The following is a 23,094-nucleotide window of genomic DNA, read 5'->3' on the forward strand; positions in this document are numbered from 1 at the left end:
GATAATGGATAGTAAAGACAGTTATTCTGTCCCAGTTTTGTTTAAATCATTACTCATAGCGCAGTTTTAACCACACTTAAAATTCAGATTTTGAAAAATGTGTTTACCTTTGGACAGAGCTAGCCTAGTTGTTCCCCCTCCTTTTCACAGTTTTTATGCTAAGCTAAGCAAACTGGCTGCTGGCTTGGGTTCCATATTTTGAGGGACATATAAAAGAGAGTGTTGTCAACCTTCTCATCTAGCCCTCAGCCAGAAAGCAAATACCAAAAAGTTGAACTATTCCTTACTCACATACTCAATAACAGAACCCGAAGCGGTTGTTTACCAGCCACACAAGCCTCTCAAAGAAAGTGACAACAGCCGTCTATGTGTCACACATGTATTTATTCACATCCTGGTTCCCAGTGGAAAATATTTTATGACAACATCTAACAACATATAACGTCACATGACTGTACAGATGTGTGAGAAAACAAACAATGATACTCAAATGTTATTTTTTTTACGGCAGTGGTCTTCTGTTAATATAAAAAGAAGTTATAAAAAAAAAGGATATTCTTACCATGCAATTTAAAACACATTACGCCACCGACAAATACAAATGATTCTATAAACAATATTGACAGAACACATTTTGAATAAAAGTTTAACGAATGGAAGAAATGGATAGTCATCAAATACACAGTCTGCTCTAATGATTGATCAATTCAGTTCTTGTACTTTCACACTGTGAACATGTTCAAGCTTTGTTTTCAATTTGGATGTTTTATATATTTACTGGGATGAAAGTGGTGAAAAACATTTTTATTCTCTAACCTACTGTTTTGTATAAGGCAGTAGCTAGTTCCTGCTAAAATACACAGAGTTGGATTTCAGTAAAAACACCTCCTTTTTCCTCATTATTAATCTTTAAAACACAAAAGGGTTTGAATCCAGTGTGGGTGTGCAACATCTTAAAGTTCCTTGACACATTCTCATCTGCCTGTACAATTCTTCCAATCCAAGGCACATGGGAAAGTCATTCAAGAGTGTCATCACTGTATTCAGAGGTTACTTTAACATGAGGACAGCGTACACATAGACTTTGCCAAAAAAAAACAATTAACAGACAGGACATCTCCCAAGACAGGGTTGTGGCAGCAACAAATGTTTGTGTACAGCCTATGTGTGTTTTAACTTCACCCCCCCGTCGTGCTTTTCCCATGGGCTTTTTTTTGTGCCAAAGGGGGTTTTTGGCCTTTTCAGCGGAGCTCAGTTTTTCCACCCGGGTAAATCTGAAAAGGGCTGAGAGAAGAATACGTCAAATCGACTGTAGTTCAACTTTTTTGAAAACCCAAGGTGAAACGCTGAAGCTAAAAAAAACTGAAAAGGATAGGAATTGAAACACAAAAAGTGACTTATTGTGAAGGAATTAAATTTTATTTGGGGGGCCTTTCTTTTGGAAAAAAAACTTTATAAGCCACTTTTTACTCTAGGTGGTTTTTGAAATGCGGGGTTTTTCGGCCAACCACTTGCCCGACTTAAAGTCCTTTATGTGGTTCCATGAAATTTTTGATTTCAAACATTCATTTTCCCCCGGGCAATAAAACCCCCTACTTTGGGCCCCCCGGCATTCCACTTACCCCCGTGGGGTTTGACATTTTCATTAAAGGGAAAAATGTCTTGCCAACTAAAGATGGACGCCAAAAGTGGGAATTTTGTTTTTCCCTATGGGGTTAATTTTTGTTATAATTTTGCGACCATGTTTTTTATCTGGCGCCAACACAGGAAAAAAATATTTTTCCAAATATTTAGAAAAATTTACTTCCCAAAGGCTTTTTTTTTTTTAGCAAATTGGCAATGTGGCAGCAAATTTCAAGAAAAATTTAAAACCAAGGTAAACATATGTCAAACTAGCAGGAAACATTGAAATTTAACATGGTTAATGCGATGTGACATTTTTCAAAAAAGCCGCTCTTTATTTCCCCAAAAATATTTTCCCCGAAAACGTTTTCTAAAACATTTTTATGAAAAAATAAGTATCCATGCAGGTGGGGGATCTATCTTCTTTCAGTCGATAGGTCATTTTAAAAGTTTTTCATATGCGGGGGTTAACCAGTTGGTAGACAGGCGCCATATCAAGGTTTACCCAAACCGGGGGCCGGGTTTGATCTGATTCGGCCCCCTTGTTGGTGTAAATCCCCCTCCTTCCCCCCTTGCGTGTTTCCATCTGCCCGTGGAAATAAAAGGCCTAAAAATTCCACCCCCAAAATGAGTTTTCCTCCTTTTTTGGAGCGCTGACCCAAAGCCAACCGCTCCTCTTTCCATAAAGTTGCCTGGATTCAACTTTATCCGAATGAAGAGCAAGCGAACCGACCCCACATTCTCCAAAGTCCCCGCGATGCTACCAAAATGCATTGCATAGCTGGTCCCATAAAAAAAAAAATATGAATGGGAAGCGTGGAAATGACGCTGACAATGGACACGTACTATTAGTCTTTTTACTTACAATTTTAAGGTATGTACTTTCAGGTGCAAGATCATCAAAATAATGAGTGAAATATTTTTGTACAAATACAAAAGTGATGCTGTGTGCATGAAGAAAACAGCTGACCACAATATGAAAATGTGGATGATTTCCTTAAATACAGAAGTACAGAAGTGACACACTGATGAAAATGGGATGTCAAAATGGAGATGACAACTGGCAACACGACACAAAGCAGCCCGCTGTGTTTGGTCTCACCCTTAAGTGCTAGAGTAGTTGTCTGATGGTGTATCTGTACTAGTGGCCTCAGAGCCAACCACCTCAACTGACTCAGATTTTTTAGGCATTGTGTTGGACACTCTGTTTTCTGGAGGAAATCTGCACACATGAGCAATAATCATAAGTCAAGAAAGGAAGGAGGAAAGGTAAAAAGAAAAAGAGGAGGTCCTCGTGGTTAGCGAAATAGCTTCAGGTTAGACAAGCAAACCTTGATCCTACAAATGCAGAGAAATGCAAAGTGATGTTTTATCCAGACAGACAAAACAAAGACCTTAGACTGCAACATGCAATACAGGAAACAGGAGTGGCAATGACCTCGCACTGAGCATCGACACGGGACATTAGCAGGCTAACTAGTTATTATTGTATCCTCAACCAGACTTTATCTAAAATTCTACTAATAATTAAACCAAAAGAACATCCCTGTCTGTGATTGGCTCACTTTCTTTTGTATCCACAGCTCACTGCGGAGATTAACTGAACTGGACACTTACCTGCTGTGTGAGGGACTGCGGTTGTAAGGAGAAGCAGGCACCCCGGGGTGTGGGTACTGAGGTGTGTCGGGTGTATCGTACTCGGTCAGGCCCACTGCCAGCTGGTTGCGCCAGTTACCTGTGCTTTCCACCGAGGACACTGCAAACAAGACAAAAGCAAAAACACTCAGCTGATGTTGGAGTGCAACTCAGTAGTAATTGTTGTTATTGGAAACACTCTTAAGTCCAGCTAAACGTCACTAATGCAAAACTGACAATTACCCTTCACATGATGTGGCATATCTTATTACAGTGCCATTACTGCCACTTTACATTGGCATTTCACAAACTTTCCAAACCCTTTTTTGTTTCTTTTTTCTACATTTACTTTAAATGTATTTAATTAAAACTTTTAATACATGTTTTGATAAATTAGAAGTACCAGTTGGGCATCCCATATCTCACTATTACATTCAATAAGACCCATCCCATGAAGAATTCCATGTAATGACAACAAAATTCATGCGTTATGAATTCTGTCTATGTTGATTAAAATTAGATAGGAGATATGTAATTTTCAGCTAACTGGTTTAGGAAATAGTGTCATAACTTGGGAAACATATTAAAAGGCTGTGCAGTGGACACAATCTTTTTTTTTTAAATGCAGAGGGTTAGAGGAGTCTTTGAAAATTCTGGAAATACCTTTAGATCAGCAGTAGGTCAACCACAAAGCATGTATCTTTCAGAAAACCAAGATGTGTTGCTGTATGACTGACTGAGAGACTGTTTAACTGACTGTGACTATGTGAAATCTAACAGTAACACATCAGAGGAACAAAGTGGTGTTAACTTTCTCCCAGAATTCTATTTTTGGGAGCCTGGAGAAGCTTTGGACACAGCCAGTGAAACCCTCCAGTGAAACCCACATCCATAAACATCTTCATCATCTTGGATAGATTAGCAGCTCTTTAAGGCATGGTACAGGAATCCAGAGTGAGGGAGAACTTGATATGCTAAAAAAAATAGAGATTTCTATTATGTGATTAATAGTCTCGGAATGGCAGACTTTCCTCCACCACGGCGCAAAGGTGCGGGTGCAGAAATAGCCTCAGGAAGGAACTTGTTTTGGTGGAACGAGTACGTTTAAAAGTTCTTTTAGTTGTGCAACAGAAAACTCAGATTGGGTGAGGAGCAGATAACCATAGTCCTCATAAATCAATTGGAGTTTAAAATTCCAACACAAGGAAAGGTAACAGACATCTGGCCGAAAAGACGGACATCCGGTGAAATTTCCGGCGAAACCTGACCAATCCCAGAAGTGGAATGTCGTGGATACATAGTGTATACACTGTATATAGATATATGTACATCAGATACATAGGTAAATATATCTGTCCTTTTTTAGAAGAAGCCAAAAAAAGGTTTATATTTTCTTGGGAGATTATCCACACATCAACACATTTGACTTGGTCTTTTCAAACTGATAAAGGACGTCATCTCACCTGATGAAAAAGAAGTGGTTCTGCTGGAGTGGCTGAAGGCTGCTGGCATGGTCTGGTAGCCCAGGCTGAGCTGAGAGCCGCTGTCGAAGTCATATCCAGCCAGCATCCCCCTACCTCCCTCCCTGGGGCCCCTGCTTCGGTGGTACCAGCCTTTTAGATGCTCCGCCACCAGGGCCTTCTGCATATTCTTGGCCAACAGCTCATTCCTGGGCCCCTCTCTGTTCCGCGGCGGCCTCACTGTTGCGTAGGGATTCTGGGAAAGACTATCTGCCCGGTCACTGCTGTAATTCCTGAATCTGTCATGTCCATGATACCCATTTATTTGGTAGGAAGGGTTGACGTTGTAGTGGCCTTCTACTTCATTCTCATACACGTAGGCACCGTTGGAGTAAGGCTCCATGTCCGGGCAAGGGTAGCCGTCGACGTAGTAGGCACTGGGTGCATAGTGTGGTGAGGTCTCACATGAATAACTACAACCAGAATGGTGCTGGACCAAGTTGGGCATACTCCCAGTATTTCCATACACTTCCACCTTCCTGTGAAGACGATGCATGGTTGAGGTTCGGGAGTCCAGTGTACTGTAGTGGGAGTTGGCCGCCCCGCAGTAGTCCAGACTGGACTGGCTGGTATAGGACGAGCAATCCTCTAACACCTCTGTGCTGTTGCTGCGGTGGGCTGGTGACAACATAAAGACAGGCTTCTCGGAGTCTGTATCTTTTCTTGGCTGGGGCTGCGACTCCAGACTCCCGCTGCGATGCCTGAAGCTATGAGGAGACCCCTCCGACCTGCAACAAGAACACAACTTTTAAACTGTCTCCTAAAAGAACAAAATCAATCATGGGATAATATTTCTGGATTCATTAGTTAAAATAAATTTTAGGGATTTGTGTGGGAGCTTTGGTTAAAGGTTAGGTTGTTGGAGAGAAGTGAGGATTAGGTTGAAGTGAATGTTGAGGAGAAGGAAAGATACTGGGTTGGTAATGCAGCGGATCACACCTGAGCTGGCTGCTGCTGTAGGCATTGCGGGTCATAACCGGGGTGGGAGGCATGCAGTGTGGATCTCTAGGAGGTCTGGGAAGGGTTTTATAAGGACTACTGTGGCTGGAGGACGGTTCTCTTGCACTCTGGTAGTAGTGGGAAGCATCCTGGCCTTCAAAAGCTAATCTAAAAGGGTGTGGGGAGGAGGAGGGGCAAAAAAAGAAAAAGGAAAAAGGGGATGAGATGAGATGTGAGGAAAGGAATGAGGACACAGCAAATATCATGGCCTCTGCCAAAACATGAAATAATTGCTTCATTCAACAACAACATCTTTTCAATACAATCAAACATTGCGAAACAAGTTATACGTCACAATAGACAGAGGCAGGAAATCGGTTTCCTCACCTGCTGTGGTTCTTGTTTTGGTGATTTTCCCTCGGAGATCCCTTTCGTCTTTCCACATCATATTCTGCTCCCAGCGATCTCATCGGACTGAGCTGAGGGGAACCTTGGACCGACCGTGACCGTGGCCTCTGACTGACACCGTCTGAGTCATCTGAATACAGAGAAGAAGAAAAACACAGTAACTGGCTCTCATTCGTTCAAAAGAAGTCATAATGATAATTGTAAGAGCCGGTCAGTCTCACTCACCATCATCCAGAGGGAGACTAGACAGCGAGCTACAGTCTGAACGGATGAGTTCATCTGGAGAAAGAGAAAATAACATGTTTACTGTGAATATAATGAAATGATAATCCAGTAACACTGGTTAACCCGCACCGTACCTGCAATAATTACTGAGGCTCGCTGTGTGGGCGTTTTCCCCTTCTTGATTCTATACTGGTTCATCTCATCCTCTATCTGCTGGAGTTTTTGCATGGCATCCAAACAGTTTCTCCTTCTTTTCTTTTTCACGGTTTTGCACAGTTCTGACTCATTTGCGAGCTTCTTAGCCGCCTCCACAATCTTTCGCTGCAGGGCAAATCTGCTCTCCAGGTTCCTCAGGAAGGGATCCTGCAGCAAAACCCGAGCAGCACATTGCCAGAGACAAGTGTACGGTAAGTAACAAGAACTCTGCTGCACATCCTGTAGCTTAATCATAAATTAACTACTATTGTCACTTGCTTTGCATATTCATTTAAAAATGTGTCAAAGAAATAATCTGATTAGAGCTTCATGTCAAATTGACATTGATGATACTTTTAAATACACTAGATCCAATACTGTCATGTCTTTGTTTGGTTAGTTAGTAGCTGTAGCGCCTACTGTGAAGGACAAGGCTGGCAATGTTCTATATTCTGCGATGTTCTATATTTTTGTTAATGTCAAGAAATTCCATCAAAAGACCAAAACCAACAGTGTCACTTAATACTTTCTGACTTCCTTATACTGTGGCACAAGCTAGTTGGTTGCTATACTGAAGTGCTGCCTCAGTAGTTAATGTGTAGTTTCATTTTTTCAAAAAGGTTCCAGAATTTCCTACTCTGTAGTCTTTGGCTATTGTTACTCAAACAAGCGTAACTACTAAAATTGTTGGAGACTATTTTCAGCTGCAGATTTGCTGCGCTAACAAATAGGCCTTGTTGCGGCACCAGAATGGTGTATGTGGGATGAACTCAGCATAAACTACAGTGCTTCTGTTCATGGACAACAATTGCGCTCTATGGCACAGAGGAATAAGATATTTAAATGTGATCAATTTGTGGCATTTGTTGACAACAATATAAATGTTAAATTTCACCAAATGCATCCTTTAGACCCCAAAAGGGACATATATCAACTTTAACATACATGATACAGACAAACATAATAATACATACCTCATTGTAGGGGAAAAGGTCATCTAACTTGAAAGCAGTGCCAACTCGCCGTCTGACATGCGGCGGCCTTTCACCTGAAGAGAGGGGATATTCTTTCGGCAGCTTGCCAGTTAGCTCCTGAAAAACACAAAACAGTACGTTGCATATTAATACTTTAAGCTACCCTAAAGCCCTTTAAAGTAAACGCAACAGGAGAAAAACATTGATCTTAATAATTGGAGATCAGCTGACTGAATAAGAGACATATGTGTGCTTTGCAAAATGTAGCACCAGTGGAGAAAAAAAGTGTATGCAAAATGATTTCTCACCGCCTCTCTCAGGCAAATCTTCTTCAGTTCTTTTGTTTTCTTAGCCAAAATATCTTGGATCTCCTGCTCTTTTTTCCTCAGCTCAGAGAGTTTCTCTTTCTTCTGCTCTTCACTCATTTCAGAGTCTGCTGAACCTGTGAAAACAATCTTCTTACTCTTCTCGCATACACCTATAAATGACATCTATGTGATACTGTGAGCTGACTTTTCATCATGTCACCTTTACTTTTTTTAATTCACAAACAGCTCAGTGTTCCTCCTTCATGGCTTAGTCAGAGATATTTTTAGGTGCATTAATCTAAAATAATGATTATTATAAAAACATGAACCTTAATAGACACTTGCTTTATGAACTGGAATAATTATAACTAACCTGTAGACACCAGGCTCCCATTGCTGGCAGTGATGAAGTTATTCTTCAGGCCTGTGTCTCCCAGTCTGTGTATTTTTGCACCTCCGTGCTCTGTGAGATCCATAGCAATTTCCTCCACACTTCTTGCTATTCCTAATTTAGTCTAAAAGAATTCCAAAAAACAATTACAACACATATTCGTGGATGTTATTAAAAGAAAGTATTAAAAGCAATGTAGGAGACTGACACTTACTTTGGTTTGCTTTCTGTCTAAGTAGAACTGGTGCTGGCTAATAGCCATGACCCAAATGGTTTTGATCAGAGAATGGCTGGCATACCATGTGTGGATGAGTAGGCCCGTCTGCCCAAAGGTCCGCTTGGTTACTGCTCTCCTGTTGCAAGAAACACACAAGACATAAAAAGCGGGGGTTGAGATAGAGATTTTTAACATACCGGTAATTAAAACAAAAGCAACCGTGATGTAAATCTTAGGATAAATACTGAAAAGAGAGAGACTAACTTATAGGCTAAGCAACTGTAAGCACGATAAAAAATGAAAACATCAAAATAATCGGTTAACGAAGAACAATTTCTCCTGCTGCTCACCTGTGTGGATCATTTACTTCAACAGCAAATTTCTTCTCTCGGAAGTACAAGTTCTCCAGTTGCTTCCACTGATAAAGCTGGGGATAGAAATGATATTATATTATACAAAATACTCTGTGATTCACAACCTGAAATGCAGAGAGATGAGCAGCAGTATATGGCCAGAATGTCCGTGTCCATTTGTGTCTTCAACCGTGGTAACTATTCATGTTTTAATTCCAAAATACTGCCATGACCATTACAAGTGACATCACATAAACTGTTAGAAAAAAAGATTAGTGGCGCAGGTGTTTTGGCTCGCATGTTTCAGTCACAGTCATTAGAAAACAAAAAGCCAGGCTGTAACATGAACTGTCATTACAGTCTGGGCCCCTTGGCCTGCCAAGTCTGCAATAATGCAGGTGTTAGAAAGCAAAGAATGCCACAAGGGGACATTACACAAAGACTTATTGCAGTACGTAACACTTTCCATGGCTCATCACGTCCATCCCTGTATCACCCAGGTGTTCACTGACAACAGCCAGATATGAACAATCTACTCTGGCCAGTGACTCACCGTGTGTCTGGACACGATCCGAATTACTGTAGACACAGACAGCGCACAGAAAATCATACTACATGTGGTTGATTTGGGGAGTATTGTGTATCACAGTGCTGCCACGTGGTACTCAGTAACAAGGAGCGGCAAAAATCCAGCTTTACTAATACAAATACATGTATATAATTTTAAGAATTGATTGAGAATTTTTCTGTTTTTAAATGAACATACAAATTAGTACATGTTACTAATGAACAAAAGCTTTGTCTTGCAGTATAACTTGGTAGTGAAGTATCCAATCTTACCAGTATAATAGATGTCCATAGGTCCTGTTTCTTAAGGTTTTCAATCCTCCCTGACTTTTTTGTCAACACAAACCCATACTTGTGTTCCTCCTCCTGTCAGCTCCAGATTTGTCTCCTCAGGTATACTCAGAACCTGCATTATAACGTCCCAAATCCAGCCCCTTTCCCTTTGACATCACCAGCTCCCTCCTTCTTCTCCTCTCCAAAACAAACGCCGCTGCCTGCACACGGTCGGCTGCTTGCACAACATTTTGGAACGCAGCAGGCAAAGATGGATTGCATCATGTGAAGCGATTACCAGGTTTGAACAGGCCGACAGTGCCAGTAAATTAATGTGAATTGAACTTTCCTCCTCTTCTACATCAGCACTGCGCTGCATGTCTGCACCCTGCAGATACCGGAGTCACAGACTGGACAACATAGCTGGTGGATCACTCACATGGGTGGTTCTCCTATCAACTCACACCCTACATACAACACTAATGAAACAGGAAAAGCAGGTTCATATTGTATGTATGATTTTCACAGACTTTATACAGAACTAACCTCATTAAGGCAAACTGCCAGAGATCTCTAGACTGAGATTTTGCCCCAATTTTTCAAGTCTGGCCTCGTCTGCTGCAGCAGCTGCAGCCCAGCCTTTGTTGGAGTGAAATCAGTGCTGTGTGAATGAGGCTGGTGAATCACTACGCTATGTGCAACAGCAGCAGTCCTCACTCCTGTGCATTCATGTCCACAGTCGAATTAGTGGAGCAGAGAAATAGCAGAAGCCATTTTAGAGAAAGATCAGTAGGAAATGTTCACCTTTCGAGGTTTTAATTTGTCCTGCAGGTCATACTGGCCGATGCCCTTATAGCTGATTCCGAGCCACCACGGGATCCCTTGTTTATCCTGTGTGGAAGAACACAGCTTGATGGTTGACACAGTTCAGGTGCTACAGCTGTCATTCCCCATTAATCACTGCAGAAGACCTACCTTTACTTCATAATAATGCACGCCATACGTGGGCAAGGATTCCACTAACGTCAAATACCTAGGACAAAAACATTTTTTTTAAATCAGCAGCTGCTTTTTTTAACATCGGCATGTGGTTTACCTTGGAAATGTAAAAAGATATAAATGGAAATGTTGATCTCTAGTGAATCATTGTGATTCACTGGACTGCAGCTGAAGAGGAGCTATTGATTTCTCTCAGATGATGAGAAAAGGAGTGCCGGAGAGAGAGACGGACAGAAGGGAGCGCCAATAGAGGTGAGAGGAAGATTAATGGACTTAAAGCTTAATAGCATTCATCTTCTAATTACCAGTGTTGAACCATTTGCAGCAAATCCACATTTGTCTTCGGTACTTACTGCACAATGGCCTGTCCTCGGGAGACTCCTTTCAGCGGTTTGTAATGTTCGATTACTCGATCCTCACTGCAATGTCACGTAAAGAAGACACCGTTTTACACTTTCAACAAGCCATTCTTTTGCGTGTACTGACTAAATGTATTAAAACGTTATCATAAATGTAACTGAATACATCATCAAAATTATACTTTAGTTAAATATTTAAAAACAATAGCTTTATACTTTTACTAAGCACCAATCAGTTTGTTATTAAAACAAAAAGCCTGTTATTTGAAGTTTTTCCTTCACTGCCCATCCATTGACTAATTCAATTCAAACCTGATTTATTTTACTCTTCTACAGTGTTTATATATTTTCTTTTCCTTATTTTTTGGTCTTGGCACACACTGAAAACGCTGGTAGCTATACATAGAGAGCACTAGCCTTTTCAGCTACCTAACTGAAGCTAACATGAACCTGCATACAACTACACCAGCCACTGCATGTAATGATAATCCTCCATATTCTGTACCGCATCTTGCTTTCGTGGTAAAGCCAAGTCGACAGGCCTGCATGACTTACAATTCATTAGTGAACAAGAAATTAAACAAGCTTTTCTTTGTAAGCGTACCAGTATGCAAGTGATGGGTGTTCCTTGAGTACTTTGGTGGGAAGAGCTGGTAGTTTCTTCAACTCTCCTCTAGTGTTTTCATCACTGAAACAGACCAGACAAATTGTTGTGGTAACAGTGTTGGATGTTGACAGGACAATATTTTAACTGCACTTCTTTTTATACAGTTTTTATCCGTTAAGTCCTACCAGTGGTGGAATGTAACCGAGTACATTTACTCAAGACCTTATTGTCTGAAATAAGGTACTTGAGCTTTTTAAAAATCTGCAACTTTATACTTTACTGCTTACAGTTAAGCAAATTGTGAACATTTGCCTTCAGTGCATTTATCTGACAGCTGGAGTTCCTTTAAATAATATTAAGGGTGCTAAAAATAACTGCCCAACAGTAAATTAAATCTCAAACAGCTGCACCAACACTAAAGGGACCATTCTGCATAAGAATTCCTTGCATGTGCATTTTGTAGCTAATACAGTAGAGTTATTTTTACAATGTGGTACATTGCAAAAATTATTAAAGAACATTTTCTGAAAACTTCTTCCACGACACTCAATTGCATTTTCTTTACATTTTTTATCTACATTGACAGGAACACAATTCTGGTGGAGAACTGAATCCTTTATTGTCTTTGGCCTACTAGCATTCAAATATAAATATTCTGAGTCTAAAAGAAACTTCTGGGATTAGCCTATAAACGAGTGGGTTTTAAATTGTAGATTTTAAACTCCCAGAGTTGCTTTAAATCCCCCCAAAATCCCAGAAGAAATAAGAGACATGATCTTATTGTCCTGAGTGGTGGTTACAGCCCCAACACCTACTGTAATAAAGAATTTACTCATATGAACAAAGATGTCTGTATTCCTGAACCATCGTATTTCATCAGCTGGTCCAAACCAGGTGTTGACCTCCAAAGACCTGCAGTACTCCCTCTGAACACTACACATATGAGCCAGAACTGCAGTTCTGTTAAACACAGATAAAAGTTGCTCTCTGCAATCTATACTTGGCTTCTATCAGTACTATGAGATTAATTAGCTGGCTGGTGCAAGCTTCTCAGCAGTCTGTGGTAAACCTCACATAGCACTGCCATTGATTTTTTGTTGTGACATAAAAGCTTCCTTTTAACTTGTCCTGCTGCTGTTAAATACTTCTTACCCAGCTGATAATATATGCACTTACCTTGTGTAGTCTCCCTTTGCCTCCTAGGGGGGGAAAAAACAAGCATCTTATCAGATTACATGCGTTAAAAGGGGTTTTAGATGCAGCAATTCATGTCTATGAGGCTGTTGAAAGCACTAACCTGCAAAGCATTGGCAGCTAATTTGAAGACGTTCTCACTTTCCACTTCTATAATCCCCTGAGAGACACAATAGATTCATAAGGAAGACATTGAGCAGGATGCAGACGATGTGTTCCATATGTAGAACACTTTCTAGATCTAAACATAGAATCTTCTCTGTGCTCCCCTACAATAACCTCTGTGAACAAAGTCTTTTACAATTTTCTTAGACTGTCTACTTTACATTCCCGCCAGCAGAGTGACTGAGCCCTGAAGGCATTGTCTGCCGAGCTGCAAGGGTCCAGAGACAGTGAATCATCAGGGAGCCGCTGAAAACAACTAACCACATTTTTTGTTACTTCAAAAACAAGACAAAAACACTTACATTGTAGACAGCAGATTTTGCATTCAGGAAGAATAACTCCACCGTTATGATATCCTTAAGCTGTGTTATGTTTTCTACATAAAACCTGAAGGATGAAGAATAAAAGCAGATGCACACACAACAATGTAAGGGTTAAAAAGACACCTCGTCAATGTGTTATTGCTGCTTATCATAGGAAATCCTAGAGTTGCACTTTTCTCTTCCAAGTGAATACTTCCATAAGCAGTGTGAGGTATGGCTGAGAGTGACAGTTTATGTGCAAAAGTCTGAAAACCACCACTAAGACCAAAGCTTTTTCAGCCAACAAGCCATTTGTTACAGGACCCTGGACATTTTGTTAGCAGAAAAGCTATACTCCATGTCAACAAAGTAGTGCTCCCTGCTGGAGATCTTGTGATTTGCATGACAAAAAGGAATTATTACCTGACCAGGAAGTTGAGGGCAATGGGCCCGGGCTTCTTCGAAAAGTCGTGCTCAAGAACCCTGCGGTCCATCTGCAACCACTTACGTTGACCACTGCAAAAGCACATAGACTGAAGCATCAGAAAGCTGTTTTTTATACACACACACGCACACACACAGTATGCAGACCACTGAACAAAAAATAATCCTAACTATTTACATACTTGTCATCATAAAATGCAAGTCCAAAGAATTCCTTCTCTTTGAGGTTGAAGTGGGAGGAAACCAAGTCGAGGAGTTCGTACGACAGCAGCTTAGGCTGTGGAAGAAGATTTAGATTTAGTTGGAAACCTCCTGTAATTCAAAATATGAAGTAAACATCCAGAGTAAAATAATTGGTAAATGTGTCACAGATACTTGAGGAAATTATTTTCACCCTCAAAAGAAAAGTAAGACTCAAATAAACTAGAGAGCAGACTGTAGCACAGGAATGAAGATTTAGGGACCCAAGTCATGCCGCTGAATAGTGAGAATGTGAAGGTGTAAATCTTCCGACCCTTTAAAAAAAAATTGTAATACCCACTAAAAACATGCCACAGACATACTGAATATTATTTATGTTTTTAAACCTGCAATAACTGATTTTTTTGGGTCACTCGGGGGTAGAGGAAGCATAAAGTGAACTTCTTAAGTAAAAAGTAAAAATATTCACTCTCCTTTCATCTCTGGTTTGGTTGCCACCAACTCTTGAAGGAAATGTCTGGCTCTTTAGCTGCTAAATGTTTGATTATGTTCACCAGTTAGTTGTTGACCGTCTGCCTGTCATTAGATGATAGGCAGGTGGTGTAAAGTCGTTTTTTTTTTGTTGAAAACAACGACAAAAAAACAATGCAATGAGAGTGAACGATAACAGCACAATTAGAGCCACAAAAACAAAACAATGAGCTGAAAGACGCTCATATGAGCTGTGAGGGAAGTGCAGAGGTGATCATTCTTCATGGGTATACGGATAATTGCCAGCAACCCCATTCATATTGCACACAACCAGTTAATCCATTGTTATAATAAAAATATGAATTACAGCCGCTTTAAGTCAGCAGCATTCATACCTGAACCAGCAGCTCCAGCTTCCTGTCATCCAGCAGCTGCACTTGGCACAGTCTGCCCTCGGTCATCTGCAGGGAGAAGAAAGAGGAAGTTCAAAGCTTGTGACCACTTGTGACACAGATTGAAAGCTATTGCAATTCATCATCACAAGACACAATGACATCATGTGTTGGTAACGTTATTACAACTATAGCTGTAGGCACATAAGGACTGTGTCTTGGATCTAAAGAGTTTTAAATAATATCATTATGCCTAAACTGAGCAAAAGCCTTGGTGGTGGTTGGGGGGGGGGTCTCTGACATCGTTAACGACACTAAAACTATTGTCTCAAGGATTTGTTGCCATAGTAACCCAAAAAAGAATTGTTCCATTTTGAACCGCTCACATTTCACTTTTACTCTTTCAGTGTATCTGCCTTTCCAACATTTGAGTTAAGAATGATTAGGTGCAGTGTAATAAGTACATTTACTCACGTAATGTTCTATTATTACTACAATTACTCTACTATACGTCAGTGGGAAACATTGTACTTTTTACTGTTTGCTAAACTATATTTATTTGATAGCAGTAGTTACTTGGCATATTAACATTGAACACACAAAACATATGATTGGTATATGAAATGTGCATTTATACAGATTAAACTATCTAACAATATATAATGTAATTTAAATCTAATCAGACATGAATGCAACCAATAAAGTTAAATAACATAATATGCAATAATATAATCACAACTTCAAAAATTCAATGAGTACATTTACTTTGATACTACATTTTGTCAGTAATACGAATGTACTTTTACTTAAAAATCCCATGACATAGTGCTCTTCGGATGCTTTGTGTAGACTTTAGTGGTTCCCTAATATCAATGGGGGGGTACGGCTGGGGGTGTGGCCTTGACCAACTGCCACTTCGTTTGAAAGCCATGATGTCTTTCTCTCATGGGTGCGCCCAATCCTCTTGACAGGCAAAGCAGAGAAAGTGGAGGTAACCTTGCCCCTTATGACCTCATAAGGAAATCATATTAATGTAAAAAAAAACTCAAAGTGAAATTTTCATGCCATAGGACCTTTAAGTAAGAATTTCAAAAGAGGAATTTTACTTTTGTTGTATTTCTACTTCTACTTAAGTAGAGTTTCTGAATACTTCTTCCTCCACATATCTTCATAATTGTAAACTTTTCACCTTGTTCAATAAATCAAGGTCCAACCAACATGCAACCACGTATGAGATTCTGACTAGTCTCACTTTGCCAGACTTTCCTCCACAGCTCTGCAGGAGAGGGTCTGGCTAGTCCTCTCAGCATTCTGGGATGGGAGAAAAAACACGTCCTGGTTTATTGGCGTTTCTTTAAACCAGTCACAAGCAGCATACAGAGCAACAGTGCTTCTGCAAAAAACCTCGGGAAGAACTTATGTTCAAAAGCTGTTTTAGTCATGCAACAGAAAACTCAGATTGGACAGATAGTCTAGCTGTGTTAACCCTAGTCCTCATAAATCGACCTGAGTTTAGAACGCCAACTCAAAGAGAGCCCAAGGCAACGGATATGCGGCCTAAATGAGTGAAATCAGGCATGAATTTTCATCGGCAACAGAGCAATCCCGGAAGTGGGACATATAGACTAGATTCTGACTAAACCCTGCATCCATTAAATCCAGTTCTTTGATCCGCTTGCCCACAAGATAAGAAGCAAAAGTTTGTTTGTGCAAGATTATTCTAGACCATGATGCCCTTAAAACAACGCTTCTCATCACAGAATCTGCTTTATCTACGAAGAGACACTGAAAGCGCTGCACGCTCAATAAATCAAATAGCCGGTAAAAATGACAGATTGGGGTTGACCAGTTACAAACAAAACCTGCTCACAAACTGAAAAAATGTATACTTCAGATCGATTCAACACCCTACCCATCTGACAGAATGAGGCTGACGACAACTTCTCGGAGAGAAGCGAGCAGCTGCTGTACCTGGTAGACCTCTCCGGGGAGAGGGCAGGTGTGGATGCATCCCAGACCAGACATCATCCTTTAATAAGAGTCTCCCGTTTGGATCCAGACCGTGAAACTGTAAGTTCTGATTGAGCAGCAACAGAGGATCAGAATTAACCGGCAACTTGTTCCACCCAGTTTCTTGACTAAGCAGCCAGGCCTTGGCTGTGTGCAGTAGCAGCTTATACAGTGTAGCCTTAACAGCTGATTGAATGAGGGCAGGCTGGGTCAGACTCCTGACCACACTTTAGGATTTACTGCTTCTTAATACAAACAATAGAGGTCAGACAGGAACCATAAGTGGCCAAAGTAAGGTGGTTAAGCGTGTCTATATTCTCTGCTGAATTTACTCAGACATTTTATTTCACTTATTGTGTGCTGTTCTGTGGCTGATTTGAATCTGATTATCTGGTGTCTCTTACTTCCTTTTCCTGAATGATTCTACAAAAGAGGCACTAGAGTGATTAAAACAACTTAAAGAGCCTTCACTTTACACACTCTCTACTTGTCATTTATTAATTTCTCAAGTGATTGCACTAACAAATGATTGAACAAATTGCCCTGTTTCCTGAAGGGGATGGGACACACCCGGTCACTTCTTTAAATCACACCATCTGTAATGTTTTAACGAGCACTTTGTCAATTACAGCCTTTGAATAATGTGTCTTTTTGCCACAGACATAAATTCCCTGTCATGATTTAAATTAAAAGTGCACATTCAATACATTGGATTCATTTGGAGTGTGTGGCTGCATGTGACAATCACCAGGAGTATTATTACATTGATTTGAGACTGATTTAGTTATGAATGCATCAGGATTGGGTCAAACAATTTGTCTTTGTAATAAGCATGGCATGACTCCAGCCTGGCATGTACAGTAAAGGCACTGGCCACTAGATGGTGCAGGGATTATTATTATCTATGTGGAGAAGGTGGAGAAAATGGCCTCTTAAACAAGCATACAGCACTAAGGAATTTACATGAGTAGTTATAATCTCAGCAGACAACAGTCATATTCAGCTGAGAGGACTTGATGCAATATAGATGAAGTAAGTGGAAGGAGGCACTGGGAATTTTAGGAATCTACTGTACACTATTAATCATTTGAGAGCTATAATCACTACAAGAACTGCTATTTATATTTGACAGAGCAGCCCAACAACCCTGACTAACCCAGCAGTTTTGCTGTCACAACACACACAAGTCTCCAGTACAGGCTGGGATTTAAAACTGTTGGGTAATAATCAAGAATAAACAAAAATCAGCGACGCACACACTAGCAACTAGTGCTGCAAAGTATGATTATTTGTATCCCTGATTAGACGTCCAAAGAAAAATGCTCATCACCATATTCTGGAAACCCCACTTCAAAATAGCTTGCCCATGCAGTCCAAAACTTAGATAATAAGTTCACATAAGACAATAAAAAGTAGTGAAACCTCACTTTGGAGAAGCTGGAACCAGCAAATATTTAGTATTTTAAGTGTCAAAATACTAACTTTCTGTTGATCGATTGATCATCTAATCACTGCAGCTCTACTAACAACTGCTAAAAATCTAAATATATTCCTTTGTCATCTCATGATGTCTGAGTGTGCGTTACAGCACAGCAGACAACACAGCTTGGTCAACCCAACCTATTCAACCCCAATAAAAGGCCATCTTTGGACCCTGTGGGGTTAAGACAAGCATTGAAGTTTCATGTAAAAAAAAAAAAAAAAGACAGAAGAAAAAGATGAAAGATCTTGTCGGTCTTTTTGTTTGTCTCTCCAGAGATGATTCAGGGTGCGGGTTTGGCTCTACTCTGGAGCCTGAGGTTGGCATATAGACAGCTTGTTATAGCATGCTAAAGTGAAACATCCCAGCGGAGACATGGAGACGGTGCACATGTGACCGCCTTCACAAACACAAGAATAACCATGTTCAGTACACTGAGACACAAGCTGGTGAGATGCAGAGTTCTAAATCTATCTGATGGCGAGCAGACCAAAGCATGGACAATTAACACAGGTATTTCTCATCTTAACCAACAAATATTAAGCTTGAAAGTCGCACTATTAGGTAACACCAGAACGTCTCTGTTGTCTGGGTGAACTGGCTGTCAGCGTTGGATACGTCACACTGGTTAAATGTCATGTCCGGTCTTATCTCAGTTTCCCGTTTTGCATGCATTATTGATGAAGGCTGGTATCACACACAAGTCAGTGTCTGCTCTTCATGCTTACATTTATGCTACATGTTTACACATTGGAATACACCCACTGCAAACAGTTATAGTTTTTACATTCCCAAACAGTTTTGGTTTTGATTTCTTGAAAAAAAACCTGCACAACGATACACTGGTAAAAGTATTAACTGGATTCACCCATTAAGACAAAGACAAAATGCAAAATGATTAATCAAAACCAAACCTGTGAATTTAAGTGGCTAGACTCCCTAACATCAAGTGACACAACACACTGTACAAGTTCTGTGTTTTGGGTTTACATGAGATTTTTTTCAGTTCCTCCATAATTTTAAGATAATGTGGCTGACCTCTGACCCTGACTGGTAACAAGACAAAGACCTACATGATTGACAATGACTTCATTACATGGATTCCAAAAGGTTGTAAGTGATAAGTGATTTCTGTCTTACGTTATGACAAGGATGTCTTAGCTCTCCTAAATAAACCCCACAGACAGGATGCTAAATTAGTAGGTGTTTTGGCAGTGCAAAAATAAGAAATAAAAACACCAAAGCCAAAAACTGCTCAGAACACTGAGTACACAGCAAGAAGCCCTGCTTTCTGAGGCTGTGGGCTGAAGGATTCAGCACAAGATTATCTGAAACCGCATCTGATATCTCATCATGACTCATGTTGTCAGTGGTCAAAAGGTATCTGTCTAGCATCATCTCTCAAAGAGAACCAGTCTGTCTCTTTGTGATATCCGGAAAATTCATGAACACAATGAGGAAGAAACATTAGTTTGTTTTTATAGGACAGCATAGCTGTAATAGACAGGGCAGGCTTCATCATGGAAGAGCGATTCGGATGAATGTCGTCATTATGCAGTGCAAGTTCTTATTCTCACCCCGAAAAGGACGTCTACAAAAGCAGAAGGACATTGTGATATATTTTCTCATGGCTGCCCTACAACTGCCAAGAAGCAGCATGGACCGCAGTATTGTATTAGCAGTGACAGTAGCGGTCAAATCTGTTTCCATTAGTCACTGTAGGGTTGCAATGCTAGTGAAATAAGCACAAATAATCAAGTTAGTATTTGTGATATTTTCATTTGAATTCAAATTAAAGTTTCCATCCTAATGTGTTGTTTATTCCCCCAAAAGCAAGATGGTGATTTAAGTCACAGAATTTCAACTGCCACGTAAGAACTAACCTTGAGAGATTGTAACTGTGTGTTCAAACTAAGAAAAGCTACATAATGGGTAAAGAAAAAGAAAAGATGTTTTGCATTTTTATTCATGCTGTTAAAGCTGAAAATATGACCCCGCTCAGTGAAATCCCAACAAACCTGTTTCAACTCAAATGGTATGGTATGATGAAAACCCTTTGAGTTGAAACGCATTGGTTATCCATTATTTAATACAGGATTATAATATTATTATGATTATTATACTATCAGAGGGCCTCAGGGTTTTTTTAACACTGCCAACCAATACCATGGACTTCCACTAAACGTTATCTGGACAGTGCTTTATACTTCAACATCACCAAGTTTCTTGACCCATGGTGTAGCAGCACCTATTTTTTTTCTTCAACATTTATTTATCTGAGTTCTTACAGATGGAAATGCTCAGGTAACAGATATTTAAAAAGCCTCACACTGTGACTGCAGCCTCTCAGCACAGAAAAAGAAACACCTTCGAAAGCACACAACAGAGCGTAGGAATAACAAGGACTTAAAAGCAGTTGTAAGAGCTTTAGCACCAGTTGCCCTCATTCTCTGGGTATCACCGCTGTCCGCACTCCCCACTGACACTCCTGACATCCCGAAACTGCAGCTTCATTACATGGAACTGCAGTGACTTTTTTCCCCAGAGCTCAGGGATGAAGCACTGAGGCTTGAATGTGAATGGGTGGGAAAAAAATGAAACTTGGACCACATTTCAAGACACGGATGAAGTACAAGAGCATCTGCAGCCCAGTGACAATCATCATTATCATTATCAGAGCAATATTCACAGCAATGTCAATCAAGTTATATGTATTGTCTTTACCGTCACTGAAAGCAAATGTCAAGGATGAGCTGATATGTTGAGAATGGATTCAGCAGTAAGACTACGTTCTAACTATGCTCTCCTCCCCTGCCAACCTGTTTCACTTCAGTGATGCTGCTCGGCTTTCACATTATTATATGTATCAATTTCACTCCCTCTGTGTAAAGTGTATGAATACAAGATTACTTGCCTGTCCAAAAATAGATCTCTCTCCCTCTCTGTCTTCAGCACACATCTCAGAAAGTCTCAGGAAGCTTTGAAATTTAACAGACATTTGCCAACCGACATTTCTCAGCAGCATCAAACGACTGCCTCTTAAGGCTCTCAAACTGACAAACAAATGAAGATGTTTCAAAAAATATATATATATTTTATGGTGTGCTGAGTTGTGACTGATTCTGTTTCATGTATTGAAGGAGTTAACCGGAAACATGACTTAAGTGACCCTGTCAAAGAATTGGTCAGAAATTGCCCCCCCAAAAGTTGACATCCTCTCCAACAAATATGAGCGACAAAGTTGGTCATGAGTGTCATGTAGACACGGCCATCACAACAGTTCCTGTTTACAATGCCTGATGCTTTAAATACACACAGACATGCGTCTTTTCCTTCAACTCAGAGATAACAACATGTCAGTGTTAACCTTATCCTTGTTTTTCCTTGTTTTTTTTTAAAAGTAAAAATGGAGCTCCAGAACAATAAATTGAAACAAAAATCATGAGTCTCCCCATGGTCACAAATCACATTCCCAGCTAAACAAAATTATAATTATGCACAAAGTGATTCACCAAAAAGCATTAAAATTAGGTAATGCTTTAGCATTACCTGTGCAGCAGACGGGTAAATGGTGATTCATCTAGCATTTTGTTTAATATTCACCAAGTCACACTACCAACAGTAAATCAATGTAGGCTAATATACAGCCTGCTTCTCCTTCAGTCCATACAAATAGATCATAGGCTAATTTCTTTTACTGATGATACCATCTCATATCCACTACAAACAGCAGTATTGTCCACAGCATCCTATAATGAGAATAGCCCACCTCAGGGCCAGTTTCCACTGTGCAGGGAGAACAATGAGTGTGCTACTGTGGGCTACTGTAGTCCTGTGGATAGGGTGGTTCCCACCTGAGCCCCATGACTAAGACATATGTGTCAAATGAAACCTCACTCCTCCTAGTTTTAGTAAGTAAGGAAACACGGGCGCTGCGGAGAGCCAAACCCATGCTTTTGTAATTTCCATTGATGCTCTCTGTCCCCGGCTCACATGCGCCCATGCCTCGGTCTACTTTGTCTCCCCACAGCTCTCTGGGGCGGGTTGAATCTGCTCCATCACATCATATATATCGCCTTACCTTTGCACTCCCTTTATCCGGTTTACGTATCGATAAGTTGTAGCTTCCCCGGCATAATGATCACCTCCAGTTCAGCTTTCTCCCCAGCTGCTTTTTCCAGGGAGGGGAGCCGCTGTGTAGCCGCGGTCCATGTTCATCCTCCGGTCCTACTGTGGCGCGCACACTCGCCTCGTATTGAGCCACACTCACCACGCCTTCACCCGCCGGCTATTATGTGAATAAGCCCCGCATCTCCTCCCTCCTTCCCTCGCTCCCTCCCTCCTTCCCTGTGCCTCTCATCCAGCAGCTGCCGGCCGGTCTGATTCACACTGAATCCTCATAATAATTAGGTGTGATGGACTGAAGGCTGTCTACGCCGGCTATACAGTATGGCCTACATATTATTTATCATAAAGTGGTTTCTCTGTGATATGACAGAACTCAACGCAAAATATGTGTTCCGTGTTTATTCTGCCCTTATCACACTGGATTTTGTGTTATCTCCTAAAGTCTTACATTGTCCATATGGGGCACATTATGTCCATTGTACTCAATATTTAATTTCTGGAGTCCTTATTGGCTCATATAACATTGGTTTATTGGGATGCTCATTAGCGGTTTCCATGACAAAAACTCGTCCTAGGTTCCGTATTAAACATGTTACTAGGCTACAGCCTAATAAACAAAGTATTACTATGTTACATTCCAACCATAAGTACAAACCTCTAAGTACATGTGCGCCTGCTCTACCGAGCCAACCCCACCACTGCAATTATATTTTT

At 40.5% G+C, this 23,094-nt stretch overlaps 1 protein-coding gene across 4 annotated transcripts; it reads right to left on the reverse strand.

Annotated features, from left to right (window-relative positions):
- Positions 1 to 363: 363 nt before the first annotated feature.
- frmd4bb (FERM domain containing 4Bb) lies at positions 364 to 22,548 on the reverse strand. 4 transcript variants are annotated; one of them, XM_032520495.1, is made up of 24 exons: positions 22,334 to 22,547; positions 14,766 to 14,831; positions 13,881 to 13,975; positions 13,678 to 13,770; positions 13,255 to 13,339; positions 12,891 to 12,947; positions 12,770 to 12,792; positions 11,591 to 11,674; positions 10,981 to 11,046; positions 10,604 to 10,661; positions 10,433 to 10,519; positions 8,786 to 8,862; positions 8,433 to 8,571; positions 8,201 to 8,342; positions 7,828 to 7,961; positions 7,520 to 7,636; positions 6,485 to 6,713; positions 6,351 to 6,404; positions 6,105 to 6,255; positions 5,718 to 5,885; positions 4,722 to 5,506; positions 3,241 to 3,379; positions 2,726 to 2,845; positions 1,031 to 1,274 (listed from the first exon to the last, which is right to left on the reverse strand). In XM_032520495.1, the coding sequence occupies exons 2-23, from the start codon at positions 14,829 to 14,831 to the stop codon at positions 2,728 to 2,730; spliced, it is 2,967 nt and encodes a 988-aa protein (XP_032376386.1). In that variant the 5' UTR covers positions 22,334 to 22,547; the 3' UTR covers positions 1,031 to 1,274; positions 2,726 to 2,727. The 4 variants fall into 4 exon arrangements, with proteins under 4 accessions (XP_032376385.1, XP_032376388.1, XP_032376386.1 ...); XM_032520494.1 differs by lacking the exon at positions 2,726 to 2,845 and having other exon boundaries at positions 364 to 1,274; XM_032520496.1 differs by lacking the exon at positions 1,031 to 1,274 and having other exon boundaries at positions 2,495 to 2,845.
- Between the last annotated feature and the right edge of the window lie 546 nt (positions 22,549 to 23,094).

Source organism: Etheostoma spectabile, chromosome 7, assembly GCF_008692095.1.
Source record: "Etheostoma spectabile isolate EspeVRDwgs_2016 chromosome 7, UIUC_Espe_1.0, whole genome shotgun sequence".
Taxonomy (NCBI): domain Eukaryota; kingdom Metazoa; phylum Chordata; class Actinopteri; order Perciformes; family Percidae; genus Etheostoma; species Etheostoma spectabile.